This window comes from Lissotriton helveticus, chromosome 7, assembly GCF_964261635.1.
Source record: "Lissotriton helveticus chromosome 7, aLisHel1.1, whole genome shotgun sequence".
NCBI classification, from domain to species: Eukaryota; Metazoa; Chordata; class Amphibia; order Caudata; family Salamandridae; genus Lissotriton; species Lissotriton helveticus.
Window position 1 is genome coordinate 1,434,126,639 of NC_136068.1, and position 18,041 is coordinate 1,434,144,679.

The 18,041-nt window shown below is 41.8% G+C and overlaps 1 protein-coding gene across 2 annotated transcripts in view; it reads left to right on the forward strand.

Moving 5' to 3' along the window:
• Positions 1–17,376, forward strand: part of LOC144770336 (cytosolic phospholipase A2 gamma-like) — a 902,397-nt gene extending 885,021 nt beyond the window's left edge. Inside the window, exons 16-17 of one of the 2 annotated variants that reach the window (XM_078654776.1) lie at positions 1,190–14,743; positions 15,518–17,376. In XM_078654776.1, coding sequence (XP_078510902.1) covers positions 1,190–1,344 — 155 coding nt within the window. In that variant the 3' untranslated portion in view covers positions 1,345–14,743; positions 15,518–17,376. Of the gene's footprint in view, positions 1–1,189; positions 14,744–15,517 lie in introns of those variants that run through there. The other variant, XM_078654777.1, reaches the window with a different exon arrangement.
• The last annotated feature ends 665 nt before the right edge of the window (positions 17,377–18,041 follow it).

The window sequence follows — 18,041 nt, forward strand, 5'->3', positions numbered from 1 at the left end:
GGAGAGCTGTCCTGCTGAAGAGGGGCACTCAGAAAACGGGTAGATGCCTCTAACGGACCTCAATCGCCCTGGAGCTCAAGCGCGACTCGCCATCATGCAGCGGCGCGCAAGCCACGCCCCCCGAGTTAAACAAACTTTCTATACTATTCCCTATACTTTTTCATACCTCAATCTTTGTGGACTTGTTCTTATAATAACATATAGAAAAATGTGAAAATGTTTAATAAACGTTATAATACATTAATAACATATTTGAATGTTTAACATTATTGTAATTCAATTATATATATTTATTTAAAATGTAGAACACAAAAAAACACTAGAGCATGATAAACTTAGTTTGTAATGCAATATTTATATAATTTAAATATATTGAATTAATATACTTTTGGTGAAGTTTGAATTAAAAAATTTATTCTTATAGGCTAAAAATAATGCATTGTTTATTATTGAAAGTGATGCATTGAATTAATTAAAAGTAGTTTAATTGTTTTTAAGTGTTGTTCAGCTATTTTATACCTGAATAAAAAAATTCTTTATTTGTAGATTTTTTTAAACATATTTATTTACATCGATCACTAATGTTTCCTATGGGGTTGTTTTTTTAAGTACCTCTCTAAACCATTACTTTCTATGTAAGTGTGTTGCAGTATCAGAAGTTGGACATGAATTGTGCTGGGCGTATACTGTTTAGGTTTTTGACAGTAGTAATTTATACTCCTACATTTGGTTATACTCTCTTTGTCAAGGAGTGGAGACGTCGCAGTCTACAATTTAGAGCAACTGTTTATTCAAAATTTGTGAATAGCCATAAGTAGTAAAGTGACTCAAAAGTCTAAGAGTGAACATGTGTACATTTCTCACAGGTATTTGCTACCTGTGAATAGCCCTGTCTGACATTCGAGATTTCTGAAACATTATTTTGGAAATTAGGTTAACTCATCACAGTCATGTAATCTTATGAGAGAGCATCCTTTAATCATGGTAAATTGCCCTGGTTTTCCTATCTATAAGGTGATGGTGTTACATTGCCAGGATCACGATTCTCCACCCATTTGCATAACTGCAGATATCAATGCTATTTTATACCTGTGTTCATAAAAATTGGCAGTTAAAGGACTTAGCTGTTTGAGTGATGAACTCAATAGTATATTAATACTAACACATTCATTTCTATTCTGTTTCACAGGTGGTGTGAAGGTGCTCACAGCCCAGTTCGCCGTTGCACGAAACCAGTATTTGAAAAAGGAAATTGATGCTCTCAGTGGATATGCACATGAGAACATCAGAATCTCTGCCGATAAAATAAGGGAAAAGATTCTGCAATTGGTCAAAAAACAATAGAATAACCTATGGGCTGGGGGACACCAAACTGCGTACACATCTTCAGTAATCATAGATGTTTACCACTGCAGTTTTATTTGCTTTGCTGTACACAGATTTCAAATCCCACAGTGAATGTCCCTGTTAGCACTTAGGTGTTAATATTTACATTTTTCACTATTTGTTTACTTCTAGCTTTGGCCAATTAATCCAGCATTATATACTGAAGAGCTTTATTGCATTAGTTCATGACTATAGGATACTTAAACAAAATGGCCCCCAGATGGCTGCACCGGCCTCAGTCAGAGAAATTAAACAAAATAGCAGGGCTGAAGAGGTCATCTTAAATCATGCTTTTGGAATATATTGTCTACCAAGTGAGAGGTTTTCAGAAAAGGCCCTAAAGTGTTAATTCAGTACATTTAAAATCATAGGCAAAATACAATGATCAAACCAGTACTGACCTGGAGATTGCCATCAAATGATAGATTTGTGCACACAAATTAAGAAAGGAGATTCTTCCATTCTTGGTTCCTGAAGATGCTGCCAAGGCTATTATTAGTAGTGAGACTGTTATTACTGCAATGCATGCCTAACAATGTTGTATTATGCTTGCATGAAAGTATTTAAATTAGAGAATGCTATTCACTTGCTCTTAAGGAGGTTGCCATGGCAAGTGCTAGGGAGCATCAATAATCAGTAGTGCCGTTATGTGCAGTTAATGTGTGTCAAAGATTGACAATTCATCTTTGGGCCCCTGTCTGGGACCTACTGGTAGTTTTATGGAATGCTGTTAAGAGTGGCTGACTAAGCTTCACTAACATCTGTGCCAACATTTGTGCTGGGGAGTTTCTATAAAATTAGTGCTAGGAAGAATAATATAATTAGTACAGACAATATTCCCAAAATTCATGCTAAATGTTATGGGTATTGTTATCAATTGTGCCAAACAACAGAGTCATTATTAGTGCATTACTGTTGTTTACACTATTTCAGTGTGATTTGATAAGATGGAGAAAAATCATCTATGCAGGATCTGGGATGGTGCTGTCCACAAGAATATATTAGGAAACTAGCCCCTAAAGTAAAGATATGATTCACAATAGCACTTCAAACAGCAATCAATTAAGACTTGAGCCTCAAAAAGAATTTTTGATTCACTAAATTGAACGGTCATAAGGGAATTGCCAGCATGACCAAATCTGGAAAATAGTCAAAGTCCAGAATATGCAGCAAATCGATAAGAATTCAGGCAGCTGTTATAGAGGCTCAGAAAAAGGTAAGCACAGGGCCTTAGAAACATAAGCTTTTTGTTGTAAAGTATAAATGAAAAAGACATGCTGAGAAGGTAAAGTATGGAGTCTTCCTTATTCAGTCATCCACTCTCCACGACTGAAGCAACTGACATTTATCTGAACATTCTAAGACAGGCTTCTTTGGATTCTTCAACTTAGAACCAGGGGAAAGAGGTGAAGACATATGCCAATGCTGGAAGATATATACATATATAACATATAGTTGTATAACTTAATTAATTAATTATGATACATCTTCCATCCCTAAAAAGAGGAATAATTAAGGAACATACATAACTGAGACTTTAATGACCATCACATTCAAAAAGTTGGTCTGGACTCCATATTTGTCCATTCCCTAACTGTACCACATTGCGGTACACCACTATGAAGAGGGTAGCATTTGCTCTGATTCTGGTTTCCTTTGCTACTTCTTCTTACCTTTACCCATTCCAATTGTGAATTTTTATCCCACGCTTTTTGTCATACCAGTATTAAATATTAGGTTTGATGTTGCTCTACTTTATTATGAGCTTTGGAATCATCTATATTCACTTGGTTTCCTCCACCCAACCAAAAGGGGTTCATTTTGATGACAGGCCCGGTACCGTTAATGGAAGGAAAAGGTGAAACACCTGTAATGTTAAGTGAAGTGTGATATGACCAGAGACAATCACACCAGGATTTTTCAACATCCTGGCCATTGACTATAGCTTTATGAATATTTTCCTTAATCACACAATTTGTTCTTTCCACCAATCCATCAGCTTTGGGGTAGTACAAGGCAGTTTTTTATGTTTTGTATTAAAAGTTTTCAGAAACTCTTTCATTTTGGGGATGTGAACTGGACACCATTATCTATGGAAGGTATACTTTCCCTGCTGAAAGCATCTTTATAGAATTCAATCAATCTGGTAGTAGTAGTAGTATTTCAGTTTCAGTTTCATCAGTCTTTATTTCAATTGTAAAACCATGAAAGACATACTATCAAAAGACTGAGCGAATACAATCTTTAGTACATAAATATTGACAATAACAAAAATTACACAAAGCTAAATCACACAATAAATTACTTAAAAAAGCATTAAACCATAAATTCGCAGCACTGGTGACAGTTAAAACTTCAATTAAAAAGTTATAGAATAAAATCTCAGGCCATTAACAATTTCATGGAGGAGGCGGAAAGAATAAAACCAATTCACCTACACTCCGAGGAAGCAATTACCCTCGCTACCCAACAACATGGTAGTGATGGTTGTACATGTCACACTACAAATCTATTCTAAAAAGAACAAGTTAGGATATTAGACCATTCATTTTATTTGCCCATATCACCCAGGCCCAACTCCAGAATTTTACCAAAGCAATGACGATGGGTTCCTGTGTGCAGGTCTGGAGGATCCTTAGAGCAACTGCAGAATCTCTCGGGCCTAAGTTGAAACAAATGGGTTTAAGCCATTACAACCTCGGTGGCTTGTAGGCTGGACATACAAATAAAATATGGGCAACTGACTCTGGCAAGCCTAAGCACAGTGGGCATAGATTGGACATTGGTTTAGGCCATTTGCCTAAAAAAACTCTGGTAGGAAGGGAACCTACCCTAAACTGGTGGTAAAGCTTCCTATCCAAAGGTTTTAAAATGTTGTCCCAATACTGTTCAAAGGCAGCCTCGTGTATCAATGACAGAAAATCCCTAGTCAAGGTAGGCCTAGTTTCGTTTTCGTTTATTATATTTTTATTTGGCATATATAGCCATAAAAAGAAAGAACTACAATACATACTATTAAAATCTGCTTTGTACAAGCCCTATAACGTTAAAACAGTATAAGACACAATAAAATCCAGATAAAATTGAACAAAGAATCTCATGCAAACCGTAGGTGGTACCTAATTCATCATCGGTGAGGGGATCACTTATATTGGGTATACGTTTGTGCATCTGCCATAGGAAACAGGGTCCCGGAATATCCCCTAGCATAGGTAACGTCACGTTTCAACCCCACTCCTTATAAATTATATAACCAGGTCCTTCAGTGACTCCTGTACGACAATTAAAAATCTTCCCATTGCACATGTTACATTTAAAAATCTCATATTTATCAACAAGCTAAGCGCTTAATCCCTACTAAAAATTTCATAGACAATAAAAAGGGGTTTCAAAAATGTTTTCCGTTCTTCTAAGAACCACAAGCAGTCCAACAAAATATGTGGGCCATTGCATTTTACTTGCAATCCACATGTACACAGACCTTGCTCATTTGTCATTGCAGATTTTATCATCCGATCCGTGTTGCATGGGTTCAGGCCTACTCTAAATCTCAAGATTGTATTTCTAAGTTTTGGATTGGGCTTGGCCTCGATATAGGGGAATGTTTGGTCATTGGTCCACCCGTTTATCAAAAACCGGGAGGAAAATTTGCTCCTCAAATAACCCAAATCTTCCTCTCGGGCCTTCAAGTTAATGATAGCACGCAACGCCGACTGAGGGATCTGCTGCCCTGACCTCCATTTGTCTGAATCTAAGGATAGTGTGACACACAACTTATCTAGCCTGGTTCTAGCTTGGGACACCCAATTTAGTTCACTAGCCTCTATTTCTTTTTTTACAGAGTTTTGCTATTTTGGCAGGCCCCTTCCCATTCATTTTCTGCCAAAAATTCAATACTGCTTGCATCCCTCTGAAGTTCCAGGATGTAAGGTGACATTCCACTCGTACAGCCTGGATCATTGTTGCCGCGGGGAGTGCTAGCAGCTGTTTGACACATTTATCCTCTTCTAAGTTCCAATCAAATTTACCTCCCATATATAACACCTCAACACCATATTGGAACTGCGGGCGTACCAATGCATTAAAAGCCGATAAAATTGGCTGCAGAGAAGGACCTCCATATTTTAAGGCCCATACTTAAGCAAGCGCCTTTGTTTTGAGTGCCTGTATGTGATGCTTCCAATGTAACTTATTGTCGAACCACATGCCCAAATATTTATATCTATCCACTTCTTCCACTTTAACCTTTCCCAATTTCCAATACAGGGAGGACTTTTTTTCCCAGTACCATTATTTTGGTCTTTTCTAAGTTAACCGCGAGGTGTTTTTTTAGGCAATATTCGGGAAAAGTATCCAGTTTTATTTGCAAGCCCCGCTCTGTCATGTCCATTATCACTATGTCATCTGCATATAACAGACAAGATATATGAGATCCGCCCATCTTAGGGCTTACTCCACCTGCTCTACTCAATATGTTGGGTAGATCTGATAAAAATAAGGAAATTAACAGTGGGGCTAGGACACAGCCCTGCCGCAAACCATTCATTATTTGGATTTTGTTAGATAGGGTTCCCTGGGTGTCCAAGATGACCCTAGCCCAATTTCCTAAGTGCATTTCCTGTATTAGAGCTAGTACTGCCTTGTTGATTCCGAGCTCTGTTAACATTCTCCACAGTAGGCTACGATCCACTGAATCGAAAGCAGCCCGGAAATCTACAAAGCAACAAAACAGGTTACCTCGCACCTCAATTGCCTTTTTTGCCATTGCCCAAAGACCAAAACAATGGTCAATGGTTGAATGGCCCTCCTGGAACCCACCCTGCTCTATTGGTATTAGGTTATACTGCTCGGCCCAAGATTTCACTACAGCTAATAGTATTTTAGAAAAAACTTTTTCCCCTATATCCAGCAAGCTTATTAAGCGGTAGTTCTGGGGTAGTGTTGCATCCTCTTTTTTATAAATTGGCCTCACAATCGCGCCCTTCCAACTTTCTGGAAAAACCCCCGAAGTTATAATATGTTGAAAGGTCGTATTCAGAAACCTTGCCCACCAATCTATACTATTTTTTTAAATAATTGCAGGTAGGTTATCTGGCCCAGCCACTTTAGTTAGTTTTAAGGACTGGATAGTTTTTTTATATTTTGAATGGAGAAGTTCAACCCTTGCAGTTCTAACGCCTCATACCTTATTTCCAGGGTCTTCTCCCTATTTGAACCATTATACAGTTTACTGAAATGGCTGGCCCAGTCATCTTCACCCACTAAACACCGCATTTCCTCCTGTATGCTTCCCTCTTTTACCAGGCGCCAGAATGATCTTATATTATTTGTGTTCATCACATCTAACATTGTATTCCAATTTTTGGCCATATATTCTAATTTACTGTCCCTCAACTTATTTTTGTATTCCTGTTTTGCCCCTTGAAGGCTCTCCAGCGTTCCTTTATCTGGCCTTTTCCTTAACTGTCTTTCCCATTTTTGTACCCTCAACTTTAGCTTCCTACACTCGTTATTGAACCATCCATTTGTTCTTGCTTTCTTCTTAAAGACTGGCCCTGCCTTTATCTGTATCCTTAGGCAGTTTACGATCTGCTCTATTGTGTGCTCATACTTGGTTAAAATTGCATCGTCTTGCACTGCTTCCCCCACAACCTTATAATCAATCATTACATTATTAACGAATTCCAGGCTGTCCTCTGTTATGCGTGTAGTTATACCTAAGTGAATTCACCTAAGTTCACTTGTTTTTAACCGGCAATCATTCATTCTCTTTTACCTGTTTGTTGAGTGTCGCCTCTCCCCGGTCCAGCGCTGCTTGTGCTGTTTGTCTGGAGGGAGCCTCGACGACCGAGTTCTCTTCGTGCCCTCACTTCCTGTGGCCCGAGTTTGGCAGCCATTTTGAGGGTAGCGGTCTAGTGTTGGGCAGACTCCGGCTGCCCCACATAAAAAGAACACTATGGCGCGGCAGCGCCGGCGGCGCGCCGAAGGCGCACCAAAGGCAAGCCCGCCTGTGCCCATCCGCACTCGGACCAGGCTCAGGGCCACCCCCCTGGTCGGTCTACCCCACACAAACGGGTCATTTGCTACAACAGGGACTCGCTTATGGAGCTTGACCCTCTAAAAGGAAAGGCAACTTGCCCACGAGTGACACCAAACACACAATAGACGTACGAAAATCCCTGTCCAAACTGCTTGACCCGTCTGCCGTACATTAACCCTCTTCCAATAAAATCACTGTCACTGTCACAAGCTGACCAGTCAAAGTATAAGTCACTAGGAAATACGGCAGCTGTGACACATAGGGAAGTTCAATGCAACCATACTTTGCTGGACAACACACCTGAGCCAGCACACGATTTAAGGAGAAAGGGCGGATTAAGCTGTGGTCTGCTCAATGTTAGATCCCTTCCCAAGCATGCGACCGAGACACAGCTACTGATCGAGTCCAACAACCTGGATGTCCTGTTTTTAACAGAAACATGGACAGTGGCTGAGTTAGAGTCAGAGCTGGGACCAGCTAGCTCTGTGGGATACAAGATCCATCATAACCCCAGGCTTAGGAGATGGAAGGGAGGAACATTTTTAGGGAAGAGCTGAATATCATTGTGCTAGACATAGATGGAATCTCCTGCGCAGAGGTCCTTGGGTTCTCAATTAAAAATGAGTCAGGACACTGCCTAACTGGCATGGTATGCTACAGACCACCGGGGGCCATCAATGCTAAACAACAGCAGTAACTGATTGACGCAATCAACAATATGGCACTCATACACACCAGACTATTAGTGCTGGGGGACTTTAATTTGTGGACTAATGGGAAACTAGATACAGCCTTCCACAATATTACACAGTCCTGTGCCAAACTGGGACTGAAACAATGGGTGAACAAACCAACACATAGGGAAGGCCACATTCTAGACTTAATTTTCGCAGAAGAGGATGCTATGATCATGGAAGAAATCCTACCAGTGGAATGGTCAGACCACCATTTAGTTACATTCAATGCCCAAACCCTGAACAACGCAAGGCCTGTGGCCAAACAAATCAGGACTTTCCTTAGCCGAGACTGGAAAGCGCTATCAAGAAAGGAGAAAACAGGGGAGTCCCTGTTTCAGATAGAAGCCCTCTTTAACCCAGAGAGTCACATCACAGAGAACTACACTACTCTCTGTGAACACCTAACAAACAAACTTGAGCAAATTGCCCCGCTGAAAGTTATCAGGAAACGAGGCAGCCCGTACGCACCATGGTACACTGAAAACCTGAGAAATCTTAAGATGTCCTGTAAAACGGCCGAAAGACTACAGAGAGATTACACGGAAAAAGATAGACTATACTGGAGACTCTTAATAATAAAATACAAAAAGGAAATAGCGACGGTCAAAGCAGAACATTTTGCAGCCATCGTACTGGAAAGCGCCAACAAATCAAGAGACATCTTTAAAATAGTGAGAGAAATGACGCACCCTTATTGCACTAGCAGCAACATCAAACCCTCGCAGGAGCTGTTTGATGGACTGGTATCCTTTTTCCAGGACAAAATAAAGAAAATAGTGGAGAGTATGGAGGACCCACCGCCGCTCATACCACTACATCAGAGCACAGGGACAAGAAGTAAGGGAAAAGATGGAATGGCCGAGTACCCCCCCCAGGGCCTCCCTAGATAATTTAGCAGTTCCTTCTGAGAAAGAGTTTGCTCAAGTGGCCCTTAGCATCTCCTCGGGATCACCGCTGGATCCTCTGCCCCACAAAATTGTGAAAGAATTCGGGTCTGAATTCTTTCCTATTCTTTGACAGTTATGTGGTCAATCCCTCAGTACAGGAACTCTACCCGTTAAATTGAAGCAGGCCGCTATTACACCTCTTCTGAAGAAACCAACTCTCGACCCTGGCTGCTACAAGAACTATCGACAAATTTCGCTCCTGCCCTATCCGATCAAGATCACGAACGCCTGGTTAGCAGGTCCCTATCCCTCTTTCTGGAGACGAATAACATTCTTGAGGAGGAACAGTTTGGGTTTAGACCAGCCCATGGGACTGAGTCAGCACTAGTGATGGTATTGGACAACCTACGAATGAGGGCGGACAGGGGCGAGTCAGCAATTCTAATACTTCTGGACCTGTCCGCCGCATTCGATACAGTGAACTACAACATTCTGCTGACAAGGCTGGAGACCTTTGGAGTGAAAGGAATGGCGCTTAACTGGCTCTGATCGTATTTGTCCGACAGATGGCAGGCAGTGCCACTTCCTCCATACCAATCTGAATTTGCCAGAGTTCCACATGGGGTTCCACAGGGATCATCCATCAGTCCCATACTGTTTAATGCTTACATGCAACCCCTGTTGGGTATCATTAAAGCTCATGACATCAGTGTGATTAACATACGCTGATGACACACAGCTTATGATCTCCCTTAATGGTGCTCAGGCGGATTCCTTAGATAGCTTCCATGCCTGTATGCATGAAATGGCGACATGGCTGAAGGGAAACTCGCTCCAGTTCAACAGCGGAAAAACAGAGCTCCTACAATGCAAGGTAGGGAGGGTAGCCAGAAGCCTGCCTGCAGACCTTTGGCCCCTAGTCTCGGATGGACCACTGACACCAGTGAATACGGTGCGGAATCTGGGGTCAGCTTTAATGAAAATCTAAATCTGGAGACCCACTTTAACAAACTGGTGGCAGTTGCTTTACTTTAATACGAAATCTCCCGAAGCTGCTACCTTTGCTACGGGTACAGGCAAGAACAACTGTAGTCATGAGTACCATTCTTTGTCGCCTGGACTACTGCAATGCCTTGTTACTGGAATCACCTGGATATCCGACTACCAGGCTACAGAGTATCCAGGCGGCAGCAGCTGAGTTGGCACTCTCACAAACCCGCTGATCCTCAACAACTCAAGCGTTGGCTGACTTGCACTGGCTCCCAGTGCCTCAGAGGATCCTATTCAAATCCCTATGCACCGTATTCAAAGCAGTGCATGGTAAGGGCCCTAAGCCACTTCAGGACAAGCTCCTGTGGTACGAGCCCACACGGGCCCTCCGCTCCTCTTCGACCAACCTTGTCAGAAAACCTAGGATAAGAAAAGCAACCGAGGGCGGCAGAGCATTTAGCGTAGCAGCAGCCCGCCTCTGGAATAGCCTTCCAATGGAAATCAGGAATATCAGCGAATTGCTGCTGTTCCGCAAAAAAATCAAGACCTGGCTCTTTCCAAGGGTATAACCCCTCAGGGGCAATAGTAACAGACTCCTGTCAACACACCCTCCTCATGCTCTCACGACTGACTGTTGTTCCGTTGAACCTTTCTCTCATCCATGATGCCCGCAGGGTTACAGCGCGCTTTACAAATGACATGAATAAATAAAAAAATACATCTGGGGTATTCAATCTGTAGAGGAATCACTTTCTCTCTTCCCAACTCTTGTTTCATCTTTATTATTAGCTGTAAAGGCCAGTGGTCACTACCTTTGTACTGCAGTACTTCAAATCTTTCTATTTCCTTGAAGTACCATGCATTGAAGCGTAATCAATTGGACAGTTCTGATTTTCTATACGGAAAGTCTTCCTTGCATGGCGGTCGGTATTATACCGTCCATTAACACTGAATAGACCTATGGATCCTAGAAATTTTACTAAATGTTTGTCTCGTACCGAATTACCTACGCCATCGAACCTTGCTGCAGGTATTTGTGCGGTAGTTAAAAGATCTTTAAAGAATTTATCACTATGGGAGGGAACTAATTTATGATTAAAATCACCTAAAATCATTATCAGATGTGCTGCTTTTGTTGTGCTAATAGCCTCTAGATCCTTCTCTAACAGATCCATGTGATTTTCATAGTCTATTAATGCGCCTGGCTGAATATATACATTGATCACGACTATTAGTTCCCTTGTTGGCATACCCCTATAGAATTCTACCTGGCAGGCTAATAGCCACCACATTTCACTTTTAAATTGATTATTTTATTTGCCCTTATTGATGATACCAACGTTATCAGCCCTCCTGAGGGTCGCGCTAGATTCATTCGTACTGCCTCTTTAGTGAGCATAAAGTATTTCACACAGCCAGGACTCTTGAAGACACAAAATATCATAACTACCCAGCATTTCTCTAAAGGTATCTTGGGTTAGCTGCCTTCTGTACCCCCCTATATTCCATGAAAGTGACCGTAGGCTTTGTGAAAACCCCAATTCCTAATCCAGCTCACTCAACCCTTCGTCCATACTATTCCTCCAAATTATTGCAGATTCAGACAAAAGATCAAATTGATTTCTCAGGGCTGGTCCCTGTGTGCTATTTGTTATCGTTACTTTTAGCCCTCTTTGGTTTTTATCTGTGCATATTCTTCTATATTGAGCGCCTAGTGTATCATATTGTATTTGCTCCGGATGTAAACCTGCGTGATAGGTGAGGGTCCCAGTGTCTCCGCATTTGCTCTCATCTCTACCAAGTTGGTCATCATACACAATACTTAGTCCCTCCTTTTTCAGGTCTCCCTCTGCCCTTATCACCATCTGCTTTACAAATTCAGTATAAAAAAGCACCTTTGTTACCTCATTTCCATCAGGAGTAGTTATAAAACCTATTTGTCTAATATCGTCAGAAGTAACCCCACCCAGTGTTGGGCATTTAGCTAGTATTTGTAAAAGGTTGGAGCGATTTAAGGGGTTACATTTTTTATTTGTCTCTTACTCCCTACCCTTTGCCCCCATGTTGCCATATACAGCGAAAACTGCTCGCTATTCTCGTACTTCCTGGAGTTCCTACTGCCCCTCCCACCTTCAGTTGAAAGCTTTGGCTTTGGGTAGATTCCTATCCCTTGTTGTTCTAGGGAGGGCTCTTTCCTTATTCCCCTATTGGTTAGACCACACTCCACTCTATGCCCCATTCTCCTCTGACTCTCCAGGCCTTAGGGTTGCGAGCTTCCACCGAGGGTGTTCGTACTCGCTACTGTCCTTGTAACTTTTATATGTTGGTTCCCTCCTACCCTCGTTTTTTTTCTTACTCCACCTCTTGGTGACTTCTTTTGAGCCTGAATTATCATACCTTGTTTATTGCTCTTCCCAGACTGTAGACCCCTTACCCTTTTCAACATTGGCTGGGGCTTCCTTCTGTTCATATGCTTGGGTCTATGCCAATAAGATCTCCCTTTAATTACTAACATAGGGCATTTTGAGATATATTCTGTTGGGGGATTTTTGCTCTGTGTTAACTCATCCTCTCTCCCACTTAGTGTTACACATGACTCTTGATCCCTCTTCTCTGCTACTGGGTGGACTATAGTTGGCATGCAGTTATTGATTGTTTTAATTCGTCTGCTATCTGTTGTAGTTGGGTTTTATGGGTTTTCCCTTGCCCATTATTCTCGACTGGAGCTTCTAGTATCGCCTGAAGAGTCTTTTGCATTAGAAACATCACCTCTAATAATGATGAGGCCGGGGTTGCTGTCATTTCAAATGCTAAGGATGACTGGGGAGAATCTAATGAGATAGTTCCCCGTGGGGTAGTATCATGTCCCTTCCCCCCCTGCCCATTAGCTGTCTGTTGCAATACTTTGTTATCTACAGAGGGACTAACCCTTCCACTATGGGAAAGGCGGGGTGATGACGATATTCTAGGTACCAATGTGGATAGCTCCCCTTTGATTACCCCCCCTTGCTCACCCAGGTCTTGGTTCAATGCTGGGAGTAAAGAGTCATTTGTTTCATTCATTACAGTCCTTTGCCTCCTTATGTGGTCCTTATTATGGGACCCGCCTAGCACAGAGAAATTATCACTAACGTCCAGATTATTAAAAAAATATTTCCCTACAATTTTTTTTATAGATTGTCCCAAGGAAGTTCCACTTGTTTCTTCTTCCGCAAGTAACAGTCTCTCTTGCCTGCTAGGTGTTGTCACTTTTTCTAAAAATTCGGTGCTAATATCGGCTAATGATTTTTGAAGCTGATCCTTCTTGCACTTTCTTAAGACATCAGCTTTCAATCCTTTTTTTACCCCCCGTGCTTTTGCTTTTGGCGGCATTTCCCTTATGCCCTTATTGCCTTGCGTAGCTGTGGAAGAGCAAATATGGATTCCAATTATAGATTTCTCTAATCGTCCACACTTTGCCACTCTCACTTTCACTTGGATCTCCCTCCTGTCCGTCTCAAAAAGCAGGGTTCAAGATCAAAAGTCTAGAAGGAGGAGAGCTAGTGGCAAAGCAGCTCAGCGCAGCAACTTGAACAAGCCGGGCCGAGACTGCTGATGGGCTGCAGTAACTGTAATGGCTGAGTGGTTAAATAACTAGATGGCCAATTGGCAAAGAGCAGGCCCAAAAACCCACAGAACCACAGCCCCCGCTTACCACTTACTGCTCCTGCTTTACGCTCATTCTTTACACTACCTCCTGTAACTCGGTGGTCCGTCGGTCTAGGGTGTATGACCACAGGTAACAGGAGTGTTTAGGCTGCAGGTGATGAAGTAGTGACGGCAGCTGTGGGACATGAAGTTTAGGTATGAAAGTCAGGGGTTGCTCAGCTCGGCTTGCAAACTCCGAGCAGCTAAGCAAGATGATTAGGTGATTAGGCAAATTAAAGAGTTGCGGACACACTCAGCGGTGGTAGACCGCAGCACCATTCTGTTATAGGGCCCCTAGTGCATTGAAAACCACTGATAGCCAACGGGGAAATCGGCCCCCGGAGTGGGGGGGAAGTCAGTTAGGAAATCAGCAGGGGAGCGGGGTCCGGAGCATTCGGCAGTTTTCGGCGTCGCTCCCGCTCGCTCGCGTCCTCCTGCTTCTGCTTCTGCTCCTGCCCTGCTCTGCACTGCTACTGGTCTCCGCAAAGACGTGGCGTCTGGATTCAGGTCCAGATCCGCTGGTAGGCCTAGTAGTAGAGGAAAACCGTTTGGACTTCACCATGTCCATTTAAGCTGCTTTAAGCTAATTTTTTGAATGGAGGGGGGGCATTTCTGGATTCTCCCACAGTGTACCCATCCCCATATCTATGTAAGTATTTTTTATATGCCTGAGCCACTTAATCTTGCTTAGTCACCTAACTCCCCTAAAATCCAATAGGGAGTTAGCATACAAGGAGAACTCAGGTGTAGCCAACAGCCTTCTCCACAGTGCTATCGGCCTAAATCGGGTCAGATCCTCGATACTCATCCCAGTTAATGCAGCCGAATATATGGACAAAGTTGGAGTGTCTGATACTTCTTCCTGTACCTCTTGTTCTAAAGCAACTCTAGAAAGATAGTCGGCAATTTTATTTGCACCTCCAGTTACATATTCCAGTAATAAAACAGACATTTTCCAGGCCAAATATCCACTCCTCACAACTGAAACAAATGTCATTCATCTGAAAATTCTGAAGGTAGGCATCTTTTGCTTGCTCAACTTATAACCAGGGGAAAGGGGTGGAGGAACATACCATTGTCATAAGATATATAAATATGCTGTCATAATAAATTCTACACATATGACATACAATTTTATAACTTAAAAAATTACATGTTTATAGACTAATAATTTACAATAGAAGGCAATGGAAATCGCACAGCTATCAATAGGCGACCATACGTATCTCACATTGACGAATCATAATACAGAATTTTTACAACATTGTATAATTGCACTAACCCTACATCAAAAATAACAAATTCCACTTTGACCTAAAGTCATTGTAAACAACAGTACCAATCTGGTATTTAATAAACTATAGTAGACTTATGCATGAATAGGTCTACAGTTAATGAGTAGGAATTAGCAAAAGGCTTCCTCCGGAGTTCTTCGTAAACAACATGTCATCACAAAGCATCAGTGCTCATGCAGTTTCAATAAGAAATGGAAACATTGTGTATTCCAAGTGTTTTAAGACCTAAATGCGGCCTAGTTTGGCCTATGTCAAGAAAGCATATGGCCTGATTACGAGTCTGGCGGTCCTGCAACCACCAGACTCGTGTTGGTGCAGGAGTGGCAGTCCACTGTTTTGCAGATTACAACTTTGAATATCGTATTGGCGGTGGACCGCCAGCTACGCCAAGGGACTGTTGTTCCCTGGCAGTGTCGCACAAGCACCACAACGCATTATGCTGAGCAGGGACTGGCACAGTCCCTCTCAGCATATTTTGAGTTTCTGGACCACTAGCCTTTTTTTGGCCGAGCTTCGCCATGAAAAGGCTGGCGGTGCAGGGACAAAGGAGGCCCCACAGTGCTCCCAGGTCCCCCCCGCCATGGGGATACATTCAGGGTGGACACAATACATGCTGCCCAGTCTGCATTCCCCCCAGTTCCAGCACAGCATGGACATCACCATCCAGGCCATGCTGGAACATTTTTGCTGTTTCCATAGCAGTGCCTGTTTTACAGGCACCACCATGGAAAAGGCCAAAGGAACGCTGACAGTATTACAAGTTGTACTTCTACAACTTGTAATACGGCCGGAAGTCCAAGAGTGGGTATGGTGCAGCAGAGTTGGCGCTGAGCCAGTGCCATGGTGCCACACTCGTAACCAGAACCATTGTTATGTACATTGTAGCATTATTGATTTTGATACATCTGTTTACCTACACCAATAAACTCATCATTCAAGATGTTCAAAACAATTCCTAAAGATTTCAACCTCACAAATCCAATAAATCATCAAATTCACCGTAATCAATCACAAATCCCAGGATGCACTGCCAAAGTTTCACAATCAGTCACTATGAATTCCGTCCTACTAATACACACACTCCTACATTCAGTAACAGTTCTGGAACACTGGAACACTAAAAATATTCCATTTGTTTCAGATCATGGAAATCAAAGGTGGGATTGAGTTTTATGTCTAGATAGTTCTCTTATCTTGCATTTAATCTAATCTGGCTGCATTCTCTTCACCACCAAAACTATTTATGCAATCTCAGGAGGTCAAATAAGAAAGAGATAAAGCACTAACTTGAGACTCAGAAAGGATATTGGGATCAGTAAGTTAGAAACCCTGATGATTTAATCATAATGTCACAAAGTGCAATACAGAAGGCAAAAGCATAGTATTGTAATTAAGAACAAAGCCTTAATACTTGAAGTCCTTTATTAGTAAGAAACAACAAACACGACAACCATAACCCTGCCAGTCAGGTACTCTGGAGTGCAGCTTAGAACGTTGACAGGGGAGAGAAGGGTCAGCCCAACAGGGGCAAAACAGTGGGGGTCGGAATGAACCATTGTACTTTTATGGCTAATTACAACACATAGATAATCAAATGCATAGTAATCAGTCGTAGGGTATTAGCAGCATGAGCACAATCGGTAATTGTCTGAGTTTAGAATAAGCAGAGAATCAATAAAAAAAACTAGCAGTATTCCTAGAGGCTCAGAGAAAGGGAAGCAAATAGCCATATAAACAAGGGTGTTTACAGACAAATTCACTATAGAAAGCAATGGTAAGCTTACAGTCAGCATAAGGTGAGCAATATTTCACATACTGACAAATCATAATACAGACTGAATACGGTGTTATATAATGCCACTTTTCTCCCACTAGCACACCAAATAATTAACTCCCTTCTGATATAATGACATCAGAAACAAAAGTACAAATCTGGTTACTTAAACAGTGGCAGACATATACATGAATAGGTCTAAGGTGGATGAGCAGGAAGAGCTTTGAAATGAGCAAAAGGCTTCCTCTGGAGTTCTTCTAGAACAGCATGCCATCATAATGCATCAGAGGAATGGACTCATTGGCTATTCTAAAATGCAAGATTGGGTCGAGGCCTATTTGAGGCCTACTTCGGCATATGTCAATACAACATAGTTCTGTACATTGCAGCATTGCTATTTAAAATGTAAAATATTAATGTCCCTCAGCAAATATGAATTTAACAGAAACATAGCACTAACACAGTCTAAGTAAGCAGACTTACACAATTAGTGGCTAAGAGTGCATTTGCTTCTTATCAGTTATTTTGAATCAACATGTTGTTGCCAGCATTATGCAATAAAGTATATTCAAAGATAACATGTAATGGTTTCCCTTTTCTTTCACAAAACAAATCATTTTGATATAGTACATGCACATCCACTTCAGCCAGTCACAGGTGAAGAATCTCTCCACCAACCTGCATCCCTCTCTTGAGCAGCTGCATAGAATTTGTAGTAATACTGGTCCTACAAGGTGTCCATGTTAAACCCACCCAGATCCTTAAGGGTTTCCTCTTTGCATCTACATTGGAGATCCTGTTAAAGGTGGGTACTCCTCACTTAGAACAGTTGAGAAACTCATCATTCACCAGCTTGAATTCCACATGGAAAACTTCAAATTCCTCAGATCTTATCCATCCAACATTTGTTGGATTCAAGCCCTGAGGCAGTGACTATGCAAGCCTTTGATGATTAATTACTTATTGGTAATATTAATTACCTGTATCTATAGTCCTTTCAGGCACAGTCCTGACAAAGTGAGATGCTCTCCCACTTTAGACAGCCTTACTAAATTAACTTATTTTAAAACTAGAAGTATATCTTTGCATAATAGCCCTCCTCACACTGCACAATTCCTGTTGCAACAAAGACTTTTAGTGCCTCAGAAAAATGCAATGGGAGGAAGGAATGTAGGACTTTAGATGATGGCAATGAATGATACTGGTAAGTAAGTAAACATTATCCCTCACCTGTCCTCCCCAGCT